Here is a 21,242-nt window from a genome sequence, read left to right as displayed (position 1 = left end):
GGGGGATCTTTCCAACCCAGGGTTCGAACCCACATCTCTTATGTCTCCTGCGTTGGCAGACAGGTTCTTTACCACAAGTGCCACCTGGGAAGCCCCACCAACTACACAGACATTCCTAAATAAGCATTGGTTGAATGGGCTCAGTTACTGATCTGTCCCTGTCCTTCGTGAACCCCAAGCTGCGCTGGATACAATGTAGCACATCTTGTGGTCTCAGAACCACTATCAAGGCCTCCCCAAAACCCAACAGTGAGAAGCGTGCATCCCGTTTCTGAGTTGCTGTCTGGAGGTATTCGTATAGTTTAACTTCCACAAGAAAGGGCTTAAAAATAACATAAACAGGGGACTTCCCTGGTGGTCCAACTGCTAAGACCCTGCACTCCCAATGCAGTGGGCCTAAGTTTGGTTCCTAGTCAGGAAACGAGATCCCACATGCAGCAACTAAGTTTCTGCATGCTGCAACCAAGACCCGGTTGTTCAGTCACTAAGTCATGTCTGACTCTTTGTGACCCCATGGACTACAGCACGCCAGGCCTCCCTGTCCTTCACTAGCTCCCGAAGTTTGCCCAAGTCCATGTCCATTGAGTTGGTGATGCTATCCAACCAGTGATGCTAAGACCTGGTGTAGCCAAATAAATAAATAAAAATAAATATTTTTTAAAATATCATCAAATTAGAAAATACAGATTAAAAGGTACATGTCAGGCTAAACTGATAACATTGAAACAGTCCCATTACTTTAAAAAGTGAGTGGGTGGAATTCTTGGCATGTGTCTGCATCTGACTATTTATGGGACCCTATGATACAGGCCAGGGCTTTGGCTTCTCAGCCCATAAACTCCTTCTGGCCCATGAAGATGCCAGATGGACGGCCACAAGGTTGTTATTTTTAAATTATTCCAGTTATGTATTGATTTAGAGCCTAAAATGAGGAAATGAAGAGTTTAATTAAAAGGCATGGAATTTGACTCTGGTTCTGATAAATGAAGCCCACTACAGAGTTCTGGACTTGTGGTCATATTTAGACAGTCAGGCTATACCCAGTCGGCCCAATCATTTCTGGACAGTCCCAAGTATCCCAAAGCTCCAAGGCCTTTGGGGTGCGTGCGCACTCAGTCCCTCAGTTGTGTCTGACTCCTCATGACCCCATGGACTATAACCTGCCAGGCTTCTCTGTCAGTGGGATTTTTCATACTGAAAAAATGGCAAGTAGGTTGCCATTTCCTTCTCAGGGGATCTTCCCAATCCAGGGATCAAACCCACATCTCCAGTGGCTCCTGAATTGCTGGTAGATTCTTTACCGCTGAGCCACCTGGGAAGCTTTCAGTACCACACAGATTAAATTTAATCCATTTTGGTCAAGACAGATTCCAAATACTTGAACAAAGCTTGTCTGACCTTTACTCCTTACTTCCAATTAAATGGCCCAATTTCCTGCCACTGTTCTCCAGATGACTTCACTGGGCCCACCTCAGCCTCCTGGGCACTGATTCTTAACCCACTCCAGATGGTCCCAGAGGTTGGCGTGATGCCCAGAATGGAACACGGTATCCTAGGCATGTTTAACCAAGGGCTAGAATGAGTTTCTAGCACCCTTTTGTTGGGAATTTTTAAAACTCATTTATTTATTTATTTGGCTGTGCCAGCTTACTGAGTTGTGGCATTTAGGATCCTTTAGCTGTGGCACGTGAACTCTTAGTTGCAGCATATGGGATCTAACTCCCTGACCAGGGATTGAACCCCAGGACCCCGGCATTGGGAGCTCAGAGTCTTAGCCACTGGACCACCAGGGAAGTCCTGTCTAGTGCCTTTTTGTTATGAGAAATGTCTGTTAAGTTAGCTTGAGCTGATTGGGTTTCTGCCTTCACTTCACATACTTGGCTTCTTAATGAGTTTTCAGTATTTAAAAGGCTACTTTCTCTTTGCTACACAGACATGTCACTGCAGTCTTACACCTGTGTGGTTCCCCTTTCATACCTGTGTAGCCGTCCACTGGTTTCTATTAAATTCTCCCTCACCAGGTTTACCCCAGCCTGGACTTGGGTCCAACTTATTAACAGGTGAACTAGTTTCATTCCAGCCATGAACTGGAGCAGATCAGTGGGCATGCAGGCCCTCATCCAAGTCCCTGATCCCAGCGAACAAGGCCCAGACCGAGCCTCCCATCACATAATGGAGCGGACGCTGATCCACAGGGAGCAGTCATTCAACCAGATACAAGCTCACCTAACAGCGAATCATCTTCTAGCCCACATTTCTCCAGCTGACCCATGGTGGGGAAAGGGGGATTTTCAGATGTCTTGCTGAAAACCAGAGACATAATGTTTATATCATATCCTATACCCTGAAGATAACAGAGATGTAAGCATTATGCCCTGAGAAGCCGGGATCCTCTGTTCAAATTTACGAGTCAAAGATGAGGGAGGCTAATAGCCCCTGGGAGGGAAACACCTTCACTGCTGCCATGAAACTACGTTTTCAACAGGGTAACCTTCCCATTCTGTTTTTATCCCATATGTTTAACCCGGCTGAAGTTGTGACATCACTTAGTGGTCACGTCCTTTTCACTTCTTCCACATCTGGATACCTTAGCCACATCCTGGTTACCATTCTACCTAATACATTCAGCTGTCACCCTCTGGTCACCAGTAGAAAGAGTTCATCACGGTTTCAATCTCAGGCTCTAATTATGGACAAAGACCAGCTGAAGAGAATGCCTGCCAAGATCGAGACTGTCAAATTTGAAAGAACCTTGGTAATGGGAACTATACACGTGTGAGATTAGCATTTGCTAATGTGGACAGCTCTTCCCTGGGAGCAGGGGTGGGTCTGAGGCAGGACTAGCTGGCTGGTTCGGCTGAGAGGGGGCGGGATGGGCAGAGGCCCTGGGGGACCCAGGGTTGGAGTCCCACCTGGGACCACCAGCAGTGGTCTTGCCTCGGGGATCTTGGGAAACTTGTTTCCTCATTATCAAATGGCAATAATGACAGTATCGGCCTTAGAAGATTATCACGGGGGTTCCCCTGGTGGTCCAGTGGTTAAGAATCTGCAGGGGACACGGGTTTGATCCCTGGTCAGGAAGCTAAGATCCCACATGTCGAGGGGCAATTAAGCCTGCCCACCAAAACTAAGACCCAATGCAGCCAAGTAACTAATTTTTTCAAAAAGAAAGTTACTGTGATAATGAAATAAAATTTAAATACCCCTAGGACGCAACACTTCACGAGTGTTAGCTCTCACTCTCCTGTGTGTGTGTGCTAAGTCGCTCAGTCGTGTCTGACTCTTTGTGGCCCCATGGGCTGTAGCCCACCAGGCTCCTCTGTCCATGGGGGTTCTCCAGGCAAGAATACTGGAGTGGGTTGCATGCCCTCCTCCAAGGGATCTTTCCAACCCAGGGATGGAACCCATGTCTCTCATGTTTCCTGCATTGGCAGGCAGGTTCTTTACCACTGCGCCACATGCCCCAAAATCTCTCTTCTGACTTGACTTTCACTCTCCTAGTAACTTCACATCCAGGAGAAGACAGGCTGTCTAGTCATCTTCCTGTACTATTGCAGCTGTATAGCTGTCACTAAATATTAGAATGCAAATTCCACAAGAGCAGGGTTTTATCTGCTTTCTTTCATGCAGAATCCTCAGTACCTAAAACACTGTTTGACACATGGTAGATGTCAAATAAGTAAATGCACCCAGCTTCCTGGTTGTCCACGTTCACTCTCTCTTCAGGTTGCTTATGCGGTTGAAGTAGATAAAGTGAGAAAATCTGGGTAGAACATTGAAGACGATGAGAAGCCCAACACATAAATACATACTCGACAAAGAGCAGCTATTATGACGTTGACATGACTCCCGGCAGGCTTACTGAAGGGAGATAAACAGCTATGGACAGATGGAAGCAAGATCAGGAACAGATGGGTTTTCTCTACTCTCGGAGTTTTCAGTCTAAGAGGGAAGCTGAAAAATTTTTAAATTGAATATATTAAGTGTACAGGATAATATGGTAACACAACATGAGGCTCAACCCAGATCAGAGAGGCAGACAAGGCTGCTCTGACATAGTACACAGTACATGGAGACCTGAAGGGAAGCAGGACTTAGGTAAGTGAAGAGAAGAGTCTGAGAAAGAACGGATATGTGTGCGTGTGTAACTGAATCATGTCGCTGAACGCCTGGAACTAACACAACATTGTAGGTCAGCGACGTTGTTATTGCTGCTGTTCAGTCGCTCAGTCGTGTCCGACCCTGTGACCCCAGGGACTGTAGCCCTCCAGGCCCCTCCGTCCATGGGATTCTCCAGGCAAGAGTACTGGAGTGGGTTGCCATTTCCTTCTCCAGGGGATCTTCCCGACCCAGGGATCGAACATGCATCTGCTACATCGGCAGGCAGATTCATCACCAACTGAGCCACCAGGGAAATCAAATCAACTCTAGTGTCAGTTGTTCATTTGTGTCTGACTCTGCCACCCCATGGATTGTAACCTGCCAGTCTCCTCCGTCTGGGGGTTTCCCAGGCAAGAAAACTGGAGTGGGTTGCCTTTGCTTTCTCCATCCCGACCCAGAGGCAGATTCTTTACTATCTGAGCCACCAGAGAAGCCATATACTCTGATATACTCTAATCTAAAATAAAAGTTTTTTTAAAACCCCAGATATAGGGATCAGCTTGTACAAAGGCCCTCTGGTGAGGAAGAGCTTTGTTTTCTGGAAGCATGTAGCAAGCAGGTGAAGTGTGAGGGGAGATGATAACCTCTAAGGCCAGGGGCAGGACCTGGTGTACAAGACCTTGGGACTAAGCTCAGAATTCAGCCAAGAGACGGGGGAGAGTTTGACTGATGTGAAGAGCAGAGCTCCAACAAACCACAGCTGGTTCTGTAAGGATTCTGGCTGCTCCTAGAACTGACGGTGCATGCACACCCATCACTTACCTGTAGCCCAGAGACCAGCAATGGAGTGGACAGTGGGGCCGCCAGCCCTGCCTCAGTAAGCACATGGAGGCCTCAATCGGTTGTGGTGGAAGAAGCGTGATTTCTGATTGGCCAGATTACCCACTGATGCAGGAAGACCAGTTTTCTCCTCCTGTGAGGAACTGTACCTGTCACAGAAGAAATGGAAAAGGAGAGGCAATAGGACTGCGTTGTCCCCTTTCTGCCTACCAGGCTGTTATTTGCATTCTTCAGAGTTCTTCCAGAACTCAAAGGCCACTCGTATATCAACCTGGCTCTTCTCCACAACCTCAGGAGCTCGGAAGGCGGGTATTTTTTATCCTTTCTCTCATCCCTCCCTCTTCCTCCCACTCCATTCATTGTGCAGACGGAAAACCGAAATCACTGCCGAATGAAATGACCATCAAAGCTTATCGTCAGAGAGAAAACTAGGATTAAAACCAGTTTCATAATCCCAAGCCTCCCCTCTCTCCCATCCGTATTAGAAATAAGAGGACATGAAGGTGTTATCTCTCACACACACATTTGCTGTCCACGTGAGTTGTGGGCTTCCCAGGCGGCACAACTACTTGCTTGAAAACTCGGGTCTTAACCTTGCAGCCCAGCCTCTTCCTGGTGTAGAAGGAGCCCGTTCTCTGGAACCCCCCGCTTGCTCTCTGTGCTCCAGCCACGCCAGTGACCTGCCGGTCCCCCCACATGATGGACAGAGCCTCCCCATCGCCTCTGACTCGTCTCCTACCGCGCTCTCTCACCCTGGCCTCCTTGTGTTCTTCTGACCCACACTTAGGGTCTTCCCGCTTAGGGCCTCTGCACTGGGTGTTCCCCTACCTGCTACCTCTGCCCCCAGATATCTTCACGGCCAACTCCCTTACCTTCTTCAAATTTCCCCTTCTCAAGTGTCAACTTTGACGTGACATTCACCCTTACTTCCCTGTTTAAGCTTGCATACCGGCCCCTCCCTTGGCACCTTTGAACAAGCTACACATTTTACATACTATTCTTGGTGTTATTCAGTCACTAAGTCATGTCTAGCTCTTTGAGACCCCATGGACTGCAGCATGCCAAACTTCCTTGTCCTTCACTATCTCCCTGAATTTCCTCAAACTCATGTCCATTGAGTCGGCGATGCTACCTAACCATCTCATGCTCTGTCATCCTCTTCTCCTCCAGCCCTCAGTCTTTCCTAGCTTCAGGGTCTTTTCCAATAAGTCAGCTCTTCACATCAGGTGGCCCAAGTATTGGAGCTTTAGTTTCAGCATCAGTCCTTCCAATGAGTATTCAGGGTTGACTTCCTGTAGGATTGATTAATTTGATCTCTTTGCAGTCCAAGGGACTCTCAAGAGTCTTCTCCAGCACCACAATTTGAAAGCATCAATTCCTTGGCATTCAGCCTTCTTTATGGTCATGTATGGTTGTGACTACTAGAAAAACCATAGCTTTAAAATCACAGCAGGTGGTAACTGCAGCCATGAAATTAAAAGACACTTACTCCTTGGAAGGAAAGTTATGACTAAACAAGACAGCATATTAAAAAGCAGAAACATTACTTTGCCAACAAAGGTCTGTATAGTCAAGGCTATGGTTTTTCCAGTAGTCATGTATGGATGTGAGAGTTGGACTAAAAGAAAGCCAAGTGCCGAAGAATTGATGCTTTTGAACTGTGGTGTTAGAGAAGACTCTTGAGAGCCCCTTAGACAGCAAGGAGATCCAACCAGTCCATCCTAAAGGAAATCAGTCCTGAATATTCATTGGAAGGACTGAGGCTGAAACTGAAGCTCCAATACTTTGGCCACCTGATGCAAAGAACTGACTTATTTGAAAAGACCCTGATGCTGGGAAAGATTGAAGGCGGGAGAAGGGGACGACAGAGGATGATGGTTGGACAGCATCACTGACTCAATGGACATGAGTTTGAGTAAACTCCGGGAGTTGGTGATGGACAGGGAGGCTAGCGTGCTGCAGTCCATGGGGTCACAAAGAGTCAGACATGACTGAGTGACTGAACTGAACTGAACTGACTATACAGACTTTCGTTGGCAAAGTGATGTCTTCTCTGCTTTTTAATATGCCGTCTAGGTTTGTCATAGCTTTTCTCCCAAGGAGCAAGCATCTTTTACTCCTGTGGCCGCAGTCACCGTCCACAGCAATTTTGGAGCCCAAGAAAATAAAATCTGCTACTGTTTCCACTTTTTCCTTATCTATTTGCTGTGAAGTAATGGTATGCTGATCGTTTATTGCCTGTGCCCTACTGCTCCACTCCCTACCCCTATCTCTATATGTAAGCTCCAGAAGGGCAGGAATCTTTATATTATTAAGTTTATTGGGACTTCCCTGGTGATCCAGTGGCTAAGAATCCGCCTTCCACTGCAGAGGACAAGGGTTTGATCCCTAGTTGGGGAACTATGATCCCATATGCCTTGGAGCAACTAAGCCTGCATGATACAACTACTGAGTCCACATGCTCTGGAGCCCATAACTAAGACCCAACACAGCCAAGTAAATAAATAAATATTTTTTAAAGTTTATTGATACATCCAAACCATCTAAAATAGTGCCTGACAAACAGTAGGTGCCCTATAGATTTTTGTTGATTAAACGGAACCCATAAATGAATCTGTTAGTTCATATCTCTCTGCTCATGCAGTCTTCTCTATTCATTCTAACCCCCCAAAGCTACACTCTCACTGACAAGTTTTACTCCAAACATGTCTTGTTTACATACTGGTCTCTCCCATTTCCAGTGCCAGGAGAGGCATCTTCAGTTATCTGTCAATGCCTACTTCCTGATACACACACACCAGAAAATAAAAGGCACTTAATAAATATTTGTTACCTAGACGTCCACCAACAAATGAATGGATAAAGAAGTTGTGGTACAATGAAACACTACTCAGCCAGAAAAAAGAATGCATTTGCGTCAGTCCCAATGAGGTGGATGAACCTAGAGCCTGTCATACAGAGTGAAGTAAGTCAGAAAAACAAGAACAAATATCATATATTAATGCATATATATGGAATCTAGAAAGATGGTACTGATGAACCTATTGGCAGGGCAGCAGTGGAGACCCAAACATAGAGAACAGCCTTGTGGACACAGTGGGGGAGGGAGAGGGTGGAACAAATTGAGAGAGTAGCATTTTTTTTCTTAGCATGCACACATTTTTAATTGAAGAATAATTGCTTTACAATATTGTCTTGGTTTCTGCATACATCAACATGAATCAGTCACAGGTACAGGTATGTCCCCTCCCTCTTGAACCTCCTTCCCGTCTCCCAGCCCATCCCACCCATCTAGACTGTCATAAAGCCCCAGGTTAAGCTCCCTGCATCATTCAGCATATTCCCACTGGCTGTCTATTTTACATACGGCAGTATAAATAAATATTTGTTGAACTCAAAAATGCCCTGGGTCCTGTTGTATTTCGGGCAACTCGGACCATAACTATATAGAAGAGCTCATTCCTGAACTGTAGATTACTCCTGTTCCATAAATCTTTTCCATATCCAGGAAATACTGATGTATCCATTTGGATAACTGGTTGAGGCAGGTGCCAATTTTTGCAAATCCTATTTTGCCAGGATTTCAGAAAATGCAAAATGGTCTTGAATAGCTGGTCTCAGACCAGATGATTAGTTCGTTCTGACTTTTAGAATTGGGGATGCTCTCCGACTAAAGATAAGAGGAGAGGAGGCGTGGAATCACTATTAGTTACTTACTGTATGTTGGATGTTACACCAGTGATTTTACGTATTATTTTATCCACAACAAACATAGGAAACAGATATTATTATCTGTATCTCACAAGTGAGGAAGCTGAAGTTCAGAGAATTAAGTAATCGTCCGAGGTCATGTAACAAGTGAATGGCCTGACCAAATTTCCTGGGGAATAAAGGCCCCTGTCCCCTTAGCCCCTGCCCAGCACTAGGATGCCTCCCCTGCCGCCACACAGGCACTTACACTTGGGGTCATCATCCTACACGCTATAAACTCACACACCTATTTCACTGTCTTTGCATTGTTGGCGTGTGATACTTTTGTTACCCTGAATATGGTGTGAAGTGATTTTACAACATCCTGGTTCTTTTAAAGTTTGGACCCTACAACAGTACAGAATCTAATAAAGTTTACTGCTGGCCTCTGAGTACCTCAGAGGGTCACACGGGCCTGCTTTGAAGAGGTGTCCGCTCCAGGTGTATGCGTGTTCAGTCACTCAGTCATGCTGACTCTTTGTGGCTGTGTGGACTATAGCTCTCCAGGGTCTTCTGTCCATGGGATTATCCCAGGAAGAATACTAGAGTGGGTTGCCATTTCCTTCTCTAGGGGATCTTCCCGACCCAGGGGTCGAACCCACGTCTCCTACGTCTCCTGCATCAGCAGGCGGATTCTTTACTGAGCCACCTGGGATCTACCTGAAAAGTCCTGCCCAGCCTTTCACCCTGGGGACCAAATGGAATTTAGGCTGACCTGATTTGATTACAAAGAGTATTTTCATATTCCTGAATATGAAAATTTTCATTTCCTGCTCAAGGATTTCTAATTTTCTTAGGCAAGGAGGAAGCAGTCAGGAAAGGCAGGAAGGTTGCAGGAGACAGTTTGCAGCATTATTTTTTGAACAGATAGGGCCAGGGCTCTGCTTCCTTCAGCACTGAACAAGGGAACAGTCCAGGTAAAGGAGGACTGCTGGGAACAGCAGACTTGACCAGAGCACTCTGAACTCTAGCGCAGAGGAAAAACTGTACTGGGGGGACTTCCCTTGTGGCCCATTGACAGCTAAGACTCATCTCTCTCAATGCAGGGGACCTGGGTTCCATCCCTGGTCAGGGAACTAGATTCCACATGTAGGAACTAAGAGTTCGAAATCCATAACTAAAGATTCTGTGTGCCACAAGACTCAGTGCAGTCAAAATAAACACAGTAAAAATTGTTTAAAAAACTGTATTTGGTTCAGTTCCAACATCTCTTGTCATGACTGAGGAGACTAAAGGAGTAAAGGGCTGTCATAGTATGTACGTGTCAATCCCAGGCTCCCAATTTACCCCCTGCTCCCTTGCCTTCTGGTAACCATAAATTTGTTTTCTACATCCGTGGTCTCTTTCTGGCTTTTATAGATAAGTTCATTTGTGCCCGTTTTTAGATTCTGCATATAAGGGATATCATATGATATTTGTCCTCTGCCCAACTCACTTCACTTAGAATGACAGTCTCCAGGTCTGTACATGTTGCTGCAAATGGCATTGTTTTGCTCTTTTTTATGACTGAGTAATATTCCACTTCATACATGCTACTAGGTATAAGACAGATAACCAACAAGGACCTCCTGTATAGCACGGGGAACTCTACTCCATACTCTGTAACAGCCTACATGGGAAAAGAATTTTAAAGACAGTGGATATTAGTGTACATATACCTGATTTGATTAGCTGTATAGCAGAAACGAACATAACGCCACAGACAACTGTGTGTGCTCAGTTGTTTAGTCACGTCCAGCTCTTGGTGACCCCGTGGACTGTAGCCCATAGGCTCCTCTGTCCGTGGGGTTTTCCAGGCAAGAATATTGGAGTGGCATGCCATTTCCTACTCTAGGGTATAAATCAACTATACTCCAATATTTTTTTTTCTTTAAAGAAATACTGTCATAGGACAAGAGATTACATTCACAGACGATGATGCACCAGCCAGAAGAAGCATCGGTAATGACATTCAGAGATCCAAAAGCTTAGCTGAGTAGAAACATAATGATGATAATGTATAAAGATCCCCTGGAGGAGGAAGTGGCAACCCACTCCAGTATTCTTGACTGGAGAATTCCATGGACAGAGGAGCCTGGAGGGCTACAGTCGATAGGTTTGCAAAGTGTCAGGTGCGAATGAAGTGACTTAGCACAAGCACACAAGGTCAGAGTGGAAGATGAATGTTCCGGGATCACTAAAAATGCTTCCAGGGACTTCCCTGTTGGTCCAGTGGCTAAGACTCCATGTTCCCAATGCAGGGGACTCAGATTCAATCCCTGGTCAGAGAACTAGATCCCACTTGATGCAACTAAAGATCCCATGTCCCACAGCTAAGACCAGGAGCAGCCAAATAAAAATTAAAAAAAAAAAAAAAGATGCTTCCAGAATGTTCCCCTTTAGGATCTGCTGGAAATTGCCAAGGACACGGAAGCTCAGTCTGCAACCAGAGAGCGGTCATCTATTAGCCCACTAAATGTGGCTGATAGAGTCTATTTGACGCCCTATCATTTGTCTCTGTCACAAGTGAGCTTTGGAATAAAATGTTCATTCAATTTCACAGCTGGGAGAGGCCTCAGGGATGGATGTTATCAGCCCCCTCGTTTTACTGATGAGGCTCCTCAGACACAGATAGATTTGGGGGACTCCGCTTTTCAACTTGTATGAGAACATGAAGAGCAGTCACAGAGACGCCCTTGGGATGGCTCAGGGTCATGCTAAGTCTGCACGCCCCACCGGCTGTCCCCATGAGCAGACCTGGATCTTCCAGAGCCTGAGTTTCAGCTGGAGAGCTGGGAAAATGCGATCACCTTGTGGCTCGGAAAATAACTTTCAGATAAAATGTTCAGAAAAATCTGGTTTGGCTTTTGTATCCCAGCTGGGAGGCACAAGCTGAGAAAGGAAGAGAATTAAAACATGTTCTACTCCTTCCCACCCCCCCCCCGCCCCCCACTTATTTTTTTACATTTTATGGAAATACACGTCCGGGGAGGGAATCCGTGAGCCTCTGGTTGTCTTGAGACATCGACAAAGGTGAATAGAAAGAAATCTGGCTGGTAAAGAAGAAAGAGGAGTCCACAGATGTGGAATAAAGTGAAGTTTAGAATGTAGCAGGTCATGTAGAATTTTCACAAATATAACAGCTTAAGGATGCTCTTTGAGAAATTGATTGAAATACACTAGGCCTATATAGCTAAACTGGCAGAGAGTGGGGGCAGGAAATGGAGTGGGAGGGATGCTGAGAAGGAGGAAGTGGGGGGGAAGGAGACTGCTGCCCGGGGAGCCGGTGTGGGGGGACATGGGGGGGCGCGACCTCAGTGTGTGTGTCGGGGCGGGGGAGCGGGGCTCTGTCGTCTTTGAGTCAGCCTGCACCCCAGAAGGAAGGAGGTCAGTGAGTTCAGAGCACAGCCTCTCCTCCTCAAGAATCTGCTATCTCACTCGTGCAAGGAGAGCTCCCTCTAGCTGCCCTGGGGTCTCTCGTGATCCATGCACAGGTTGGAAAAGAACTTCCAGACATGAGACAGAATGAGAGGAGAATAAAGTTTACTAGAATGGGAGACGCTGTTAGAACATCGGGCCAGCTCACGAGAGAGCCAAACGTTTTTGCAAGCTTGCAGCCAATTTTCATAGTCTCAAGATAGAGAAAATTCCTACTGACACGGTGGCACTAGGTGATTGGTTAGTATGCTATAGAGTGGAGAGTAGAGTGGGCATTTTACATGGTAGGGGGGTCAGGGAACTGGACAGTTGAGATCAGGAGGCTTATGGCAACTGTTACTATGGGGCTTGGTCAGTTCCAGAGACTTTTATACTGTGACCCTGATACAGGGATCCACACCTGTGACCTTGGTAAAGGGCTCCACACGTCACCCAGCAGCTAGTGAAGCAGGGGATGAGGAAAATGGGCAGGAGACCTTGGCAGCCTTCTTGCTGTAATGAAAACAAAATCCACAATAAACTCGGGAGACTCAAGAGAGAACAGAGGAGAGAAAGGGAACTTTTGTATCAGACGGAGCTCCGTGTGTACACTCCAAGTGGAGACATGCAAAGGGCATTTTAGGCTGCCACCTCCCTCCTTCCTTAATCTTCCTGCTATCACAGGTGCCCAACTATGCAAACATCCGGGTCCTGAAGGAAATTAAATATTGGTTAACAACCAGGGTGACCCAGAACTGTTTACACAGGGTGACGGAGAGACTCTTTCACTCTAAGCATGCCAAGTCTGCTGCTGCTACTGCTAAGTCGCTTCAGTCGACTCTGTGTGACCCCATAGACGTCAGCCCACCAGGCTTCCCCGTCCCTGGGATTCTCCAGGCAAGAACACTGGACTGGGTTGCCATTTCCTTCTCCATGCATGAAAGTGAAAAGTGAAAGTGAAGTTGCTCAGTCGTCCGACTCTTCGCAACCCCATGGACTGCAGCCTACCAGGCTCCTCTGCCCATGGGATTTTCCAGCAAGAGTACTGGAGTGGGGTGCCATTGCCTTCTCTGATGCCAAGTCTAATATTCCTCAGTTAAGGAAATTCATCAGAACCTCTAAATGTTTTCCTAAGCTAAACAATAGCATTCCTTGTTCCAAAATTTTAAGCAGTGGTCTGGGGACATGTTTACATGTTATGGACACTTTTTTTTTAATGCATAGATGCTGTAAGAGGCAAAAGCATTTATTACTAGTTAAAGATCCTTTTCCCATACCACTGACTGCCTTCTTGCTGCTTGTGCAATAGAAAGGGGGTGTGTGTTCATCGAGACTGTTCACATAGGGGCTTGCTCACCACTTAACCTCTGTGTCCTGCTCACACCTTCATCCACAGCTTTATCATGCATAGAGGGAACACTGCCTCCTCCATTTGACAGAAAACAGTGACAATTACACCACAGGAAGACCTTCGATGCCAATAAAGGGGTCAGGAAGAGACAACTCAAGTCAACTGATTTGAGTTTGTGCTTTGAGATCCTGCCTGTGCACTGTGAGCCCCCAGCCCCCTGTGTTCATCTTGGGACCCTCACAACTTGGGACCCTGCATCCAGCTCTCTTTGTTCCCGGTCCTCGGCTATTTCCCTTTCCCTTACAGGCTCAGTACAAGGGTAGGGAAGGGACTTCCCTGGTAGTCTCATGGTTAAGAATCCATCTTGCAATGCAGGGGATGCGGGTTCAATATCTGGTTGGGGAACTAAGATCCCACATGGTAACTACCGAGTCTACACCACAACTAGAGAGTCCATGCACCGCACTGGTGCAACTAAGAGCCAAGGAAGCCAAATAAATTAATTAATTTAGAAAAAAAAAAAGAGTACGGAAGATGATGACTCTTCTGGTCCTCTGTGTGTGTGTGTGTGTGTGTGTGTGTGTGTGTGTGTGTGCTCAGTCACTTCAGTCGTGTCTGACTCTCTGCGACCACATAGACTGTAGCCCTCCAGGCTCCTCTGTCCATGGGATTCTCCAGGCAAGAATATTGGAGTAGGTTGCCATTTCCTCCTCCAGGGGATCTTCCCAACCCAGGGATCGAACCCAGGTCTCCCACATTGCGGGTGAATTCTTTACTGATTGAGCCACTAGGGAAGCCCAAGAATACTGGAGTGGTAGCCCATCCCTTATCCAGAGGATCTTCCCAACCCAGGAATGGAACCGAGGTCACCTGCATTGCAGGCGGATTCTTTACCAGCTGAGCTACCAGGGAAGTCCATTATTCTCTTTCTCACATTGCCTATATATACTGAGATAGCAGGGGTATTTTACTTCCTCTGTATATTTTGGGTTCCAAACATTCACCATACATGATGTCGGTCTCTCCCTTCCTTTCCCATCCCTGCAGGACAGAACATTGTTCCATCCTGTGAGTAACAGCTGCATGGACTGTAACCCTGCAGAGAAGAAGATCTTCATGGCCAGATGCGATCCTCTCTCAGAGACTCAGCAGTGGGTTTTTGAACATATTAATATGACTGTTTTAGAAAAATTTAACTACCATGCCAGTTCCTAGGAAGAAAAAAAAAGGAAGGATGAAAAGAGTGATTCCCTACAGATGATAAAAAAATTCAACTTTAGCCAGCCTCTGGGTCAAAGGAGTCAGGAATAACTTTTCCTAGATCCGGGAAGCCTGGTTGGAAAGATCTGTAAATGCCTTGTCCAGGTACGGCATCCTGAAGAACTTCCTGCATCTCGAAGAACTTGGCTGAGAACCTCGCCAGCTGCTTCCGAGAACTTTGAGCAGTCCCCTTGCTGGCCAAGGGCAAAGATGACTTAGGGACCTTTCCAAACAACTGCTGAGTTAATAAATCCTAGCATTTCTCAGGTCAAATCCTGCAGTAGTGAGTAGCTATGAATGGATCCTATTAAGTGGGTGGGTGGGGGTGGAGGTGGAGGGCGTGACCCCTCTGACAGCCTGTTGCAGGTTTAGAATGAGCCCGTTCTCCAACTAGAATGGTTCAGAGTGCTGCAGAGGATTCTAGAGTGCTCATACCATTCTGTGTTCCTGTGTTATTTTGCCATGAGGGTGTGCGATCTAAGACTTAAATTACATCACGAAACAGACTTCAGCGTCTCCATGCCTTCCCTGACTTCTGTCATTTCCCTTTCACAGCAGAGGTAACTTACTGGTCATAAAAGTCCATGCTCCACAAGCCAGCTGGAGTTCTAATTCAGTGCCCTTGTATGAATCCAGTTGAAAACAAACACGAATAAAAAACTATGCTACCAAGTTACTCCAAAGAGAAATATTTCATGGAAGCAGCAAAACCATGTAAGGTTTAGGAGAGGAATTTCACTAGGAAAATCTATTTTTACTTTTCTATTATTTATAGAATTTTCAGAGTCTGATGTTAGTCCAGTCATTGTTTTATTAAGGAAGGACATGGAGTGAGGCTGATGTAATATGTTGAGGAGATTCTTAAATCCAAATAAATCTACACTCCAAGAAATGTGTGAAAATGACTTGGTACACTTCAGTTATGTCTGGTAAGGGCTGGGGACATAGAACTGGTTGCATTTTACTTTGGGCTGGCTTTTTCTTTTTGTTGTTGTTCATTTGTTTTATAGTGTAGATATTAATGATGCTTTTGTTTTTCTTGGACACACATTGAAGGACTTTCCATTAATAAAGTGCTTCTGACCCTGTTTTCTATTCATGGGACAGTATTTCAGGGATAATTTAAAAACTAAATGGAACATTTAATCCTTAAAAGATTTTTTTTTAACTCTTCAGTAACAGTGGGGGTAGGGGAAGAATATATGGAGATAAGCCTGTAGAGGAAAGAATGATATTTTGTCATACATACATTTCTCGAGTTTTTTTTTTTTTTTCCAGATAGAAAACGGTTTTTATTTTGCTTTTGTTGTTTTGCTGCTGCTAAGTCGCTTCAGTTGTGTCCGACTCTGTGCAACCCCATAGACGGCAGCCCACCAGGCTCCCCCATCCCTGGGATTCTCCAGGCAAGAACACTGGAGTGGGTTTTGTTGTTTTTAACTCAGTTTTATATTAATTATATATATATATATATATATATATATATAGTCTTGGATATAAAAGCATTGACTTTAAAACTAGGAAGACTCTTAGAATCCAATCTGTTTGTTTTTGTAGATGAATAGCAAAAGCCTGGAGAAAATGGTCCTAATTCCTAACAGGGCGAAAGGGTCTTCCAACGCCTAGTGTCCAGTGCTTTTCCTCCTGTGTTTCATTGACTTTACATCATCCAAGAAGGTTTAGGTAATTCCTCTGATTTCACTTGAGATGTTCAGTCCCTCGATGACAATAACGTATCTGCCTGGGGATGCCTACAAGAGTAGCACTCACGTTCAGAAGCTTAAACATATGAAACCACTTCTTATAAATGTTCCTGATTGTGTTCTTTCCTTGAAATCTAATCCAACACCCAGTTACACTGCCCTGCTAACAGGTGGGGAAGAGTTACTTCATTCTCTTTACTAATGTTTCAAGCATTCTTTTGAAGAACTATTCTTTTTAAACTGACAGTTGCAGAGATTTTTTTGTGTGTTGGTCAAGAGATCTTGAAACATTCAGGATGCATGGTGAAGAAAATCGATAATGAGAAATTAACCTGGGTGTTGAACAATTTCAGAGAGTGGGTGAAGATTTATCTCAAGTGTTCAGAGAGCAACCTGGTTGTAGAAGGAGATGGGCCTATAAAAATTCACATTATGTCATTAAACAGTTGACTGCTATTTACAGTCACACCAAAGAGCCAGCCCGGTGAGCTGTGCCCTGGAAAGCCCAGATCTTCAGTATTCGAGGATGCTCTCATCGGGGGAAGCTGGCCATAACCTGCTCAGCACTGTCCCCGGAGAGAACCTGAATACTGCATCTTTAGGCGTGACACCTGGGACCGACATGGGTTGCTTTCCTGATCTCAGAGGGCCTTGTACTCTTACTCTGACTTAAAGGATGTAATACGAAAAAAAATTAAAACTAGAAGATTTTTTCCAAGAGAAGCCTGGGACAGGAAAGCCAAAATTAGATCCTCAAGGGACTTCCCTGGTGGTCCAGTGGTTAAGACTCCCTGGTCCCAATGCAGACAGCCGGGGTTTGACCCCTGGTCGGAAAACTAGATCCCACATTCTGCAGCTAAGATCCGGTGCAACTCAAATAGATAGATAGACACTTAAAAAAAAAAATCCTCAAACTGCCAAATAATTGTTAGACATATGAGAAGACCGAACATCCAAATAGAATAAAAGCAAGTCTCAGAATCTCCCCCTGGGCAGAAGGGCCTGGCACTGACATGAACATGTCCAATTTCCCAGCATCACCAAGGGTGGGAATCTGCTTCCTTCAAACACCACCACGACTGTTCTGAAACATAGAACATTACATATGTTTGTGTATTTATTTGGCAAGAGGACTGAACGGTCATTGGAGAGATTATCTTTCCTGGAAAGAACAGGATTTAGAAGTTGGAGCAGCAGAGTTCTGACCCACCCTTTTGTCAGAATTGGAGGGAAAATAGCAGAAAGTTCATCTGGCCTCGGGAACTGCTACTTCTCCGGGATAAGAAATGATTTTTCCCAGAAGTTAAAAAATAGTTAACTTTTCAAACCCCTTTTTAATGTATTTACCAAGAAAAGGCTGTGCTGGAAAACAGTTGTGAACCAATCATGGGATTTTCATGTGCTCCGAGGCTGATGAATACCATGGCAATAGCAATGTGCTGCTTCCAGGTCTGCCACTGCTTAATTTAAAACACCCACATGACCACAAGACTGTTTTTAAATGCACTCACCATCTCAGAGTCCTCAGTGTGTAATGCAAGGCCCAGGATTCTCTCGTGAGTTGGTGCATGAGAGCTCAGTCACTTCAGTCGTGTCTGACTCTTAGCAACCCTATGGACCGTAGCCCACCAGGCTCCTCTGTCCATGGGATTCTCCAGGCAAGAACACTGGAGTGGGTTGCCACTTCCTTCTCCAGGGAATCTTCCAAACCCAAGGATCGAACCCACATCTCTTCTGTCTCCCGCATTGGCAATTGGGTTCTTTACCGCTAGCGCCACCTGGGAAGAGCTTTCAGGCCTCCCTGGCAGCTCAGGGGTGAAGAATCCACCTGCAAACACAGGAGATGCAGGTCTGATCCCTGGGTCAGGAAGATCCCCTGGAGGAGGGATTTGTAACCCATCCAGCATTCTCGCCTGGGAAATCCCATGGAGTCAGACATGACTGAGCGACTGAACACAGTGGCATGAGATTCTTGTGAGCACTAATTTACCCCAGAACCCTCAGGAAGACCTCCTGAGGCCTCCTCCCCAACACGGATATAAGGCAGAAGTATTCTTTCATAGGCAGGTGCTGGAGATAAAGAAAGAGAGCATTTTATATAAACCCTGAGAGGGAACATCTCAGAGGGAAACTATTTCTCAGCGATTCCCTGGGACTCTGGGAGCCGATGGCAACAATGACAGGTAGGCCGCATCTCCAGACACGGGTGCCCTTCGTCCCCTGCTTTCACAGCATCCCCAGGGCCTGCTCTGGCCATCATTACTCTCAGATGACACCACCAGCTGGCTGTAATTACTCTCCACGTGTGCGACCCGAGCGGGAACACTGACAGGTGACAAGTGGCCGGTCCTCCCACGCCGCCAACACGAGAAGATTGCGCTTTGATTTATGTCTGGAGCCCTTGCCGGAGACCCCGGAGCTGTCGGCGACTCTATTTGGTGGACTTGACATTGGCCGGGAGCTTTAATCACAGTCACTCATCTGTGTGCCCAACATGCCAGTCTGGCGCATCCCGTACTGCAGCTTCAGAGACGCCAGCCCAGGTGCGTGTCTGATGCTGCACTTCACAGAAACCTGGGCTCATTTCTTCTGTCCTCGTGGCCTGAAGTGGCCCCCCTCAGCACATCAGGGGACAGTCCCCAGGGTCCCTGCAGTCTGCTGCCCACCACGTGTGCCCGGGTCAACCTCAGTACAGAGAGCCTGGACACTGAAGACTCTTCTAGCCTGACCTCACTCACCTTGTGAAGGGTGAGCTTACTAGTTTGTAACTCAGAGGCACAGGTCCCGGTTTACCAGGAACCGTCCTAGTTTGCACCTGGTTAATTATCATTACCCAGAGATCAAATCAGTCAATCTTAAGGGAAATCAACCCTGAATATTCATTGGAAGGACTGGTGCTGAAGCTGAAGCTCCAACACTTTGACCCCCTGATGCAAGCAGCCAACTCATTAGAAAAAGACCCTGATGCAAGGGAAGACTGAAGGTAGGAGGAGAAGGGGGCGGCAGAGGATGAGATGGCTGGATGGCATCACCAATACAATGGACATGAACTTGGGAAAACTTTGGGAGATGGTGAGTGACAGGGAGGCCTGGCATGCTGCCGTCCATGGGAACGCAAAGAGTTGGATATGACTGGGCAACTGAACAACAACAATTATCATTAACGCTTCCTTTTACTCTTGAAAGTGTCCTAGTTTGGATAGAAAAGTACCTGGGCACTCTACAATCTACCTGCCTGTTTCCTTCCTAGTTCCTCTACAGAAAGTTAAAATGTCTAGTACTTATGAATGCCCAGCGTCAACAGGAAATCATGAGTCTCAACCCTTCCCTTTACGCAGGACCAGATGACAACCAGTTTTATTTGGGGATTGTCTAAAGCATTCACATGGTTCTTTACAAGTTGCTTGATGGAGACTTTCTAATTAAGCGTTCTAATAACCATCTGTTTGCCATGTCAAGATAATCCTAGTTGAATTTTTTTTACATGATGTAAAAAAAAAAATGTATTTGAAATCAACTAAGTCATTTTCTACTTTTCCAAGCTGAAAACAATAGTGCCCTATCAGCAGCCATATTATTAATTCTCAATATTATGATATGAGATGTGTGTGCTCACTCAGTCGTGTTCGATTCCTTGCGACCCCAGGGACTGTAGCCCACCAGGCCTCCTCCATCTGTGGGATTCTCCAGGCAAGAACACTGGAGTGGGTTGCCATTTCCTTCTCCAGGGGATCTTCCTCACCCAGAGATCGAACCTCAGTCTCCTGCATTGGCAGGTAGATTCTTTACCACTGAGTCACCAGAGAAGCCCCTAAGAGTCCTTGAGTTAGTAGCTCAGTTGTGTCTGACTCTTTGCGACCCATGGACTATATATAGCACACCAGGCTCCTCTGTCCATGGAATTCTCCAGGCAAGAATACTGGAGTGGGTAGCCATTCCCTCCTCCAGGGGATCTTACCAACCCAGGGGTCAAACCCGGGTCTCCTGCAGTGCAGGTGGATCATTTACCATCTGAGCAACCTTATATCCATCTAAATATTTTTTTTTCCATCTAAATATTTTTGCTGCATCAAGACAATTCTAGATTAAAAGTTTTACTCATGATTTAAAAAATTTATTTGAAATCAACTAAGTCATTTCCCACTTTTGCAAACTGAAAACAGTAAATCCCCACCTGCAGTCATATTATTAATTCTTAACATTATGGTATCAGATACAGATAAATAAATAGATAATATTCTATTTACAATATTGCTTTTGTTTTTCAAAATGATTTTACATTCCTCTCCTTTTGCCATTGTAACCACCCAGTGATTACACCCAACGGTAGATTATATTACCATCCTTGGGGGAAATTACAGGGACTTCCCTGGTGGTCCAGTGGTTAGGACTCTGCTTCCAGTGGGGGCAGGGTTCTACCCCTAATTGGGGAAGATCCCTCATGCCATGAGGCATGGCCAAAAATTTTTAAAATAAATAAATAAAATGTTTAGTTCTTATGTTAAAAAAAAAAAAAAAAAAGGAGGAGGATGAGGAGGAAGAGAATAAGAAACTGCGGGATTCGGGTCAGGGGGTATGTCAGGTCAAAGGCATACAACAAGTTCACGCACAGCCTGGCCCAGAATCCAGGCCTGGATGTTGACGTCTCAGTTCTGCCCGTCTCCATGGTGTCCGCACCTCACTGTAGGGTCACTGGTTCACAGTCAAACCAAACATGAGAGGCTGCGAGTTACTTCAGAATGCTGTGGACAGTCCTCCAGGGGTGGGGAGGGGGAGGGCTCTGCCTTTGACCTGTAATGATGTTTGCTTTTCTCCCTGCAAGCTGGGTAAAGCGGGAGCACCAC

General features: G+C 45.9%; 1 protein-coding gene across 1 annotated transcript in view; it reads left to right on the top strand.

Annotated features, from left to right (window-relative positions):
• GALNTL6 (polypeptide N-acetylgalactosaminyltransferase like 6) overlaps nt 1-14,971 on the top strand; it is a 909,229-nt gene extending 894,258 nt beyond the window's left edge. Inside the window, exon 11 of the mRNA XM_043487121.1 lies at nt 14,486-14,971. Within this exon, the coding sequence (XP_043343056.1) occupies nt 14,486-14,653 (168 nt within the window). The 3' untranslated portion in view covers nt 14,654-14,971. The remainder of the gene's footprint in view (nt 1-14,485) is intronic.
• Nucleotides 14,972-21,242: the final 6,271 nt, after the last annotated feature.

The sequence above is a fragment of the Cervus canadensis genome, chromosome 14 (assembly GCF_019320065.1).
Source record: "Cervus canadensis isolate Bull #8, Minnesota chromosome 14, ASM1932006v1, whole genome shotgun sequence".
Lineage (NCBI taxonomy): Eukaryota > Metazoa > Chordata > Mammalia > Artiodactyla > Cervidae > Cervus > Cervus canadensis.
This window is presented reverse-complemented; position numbering and strand designations above follow the sequence as displayed.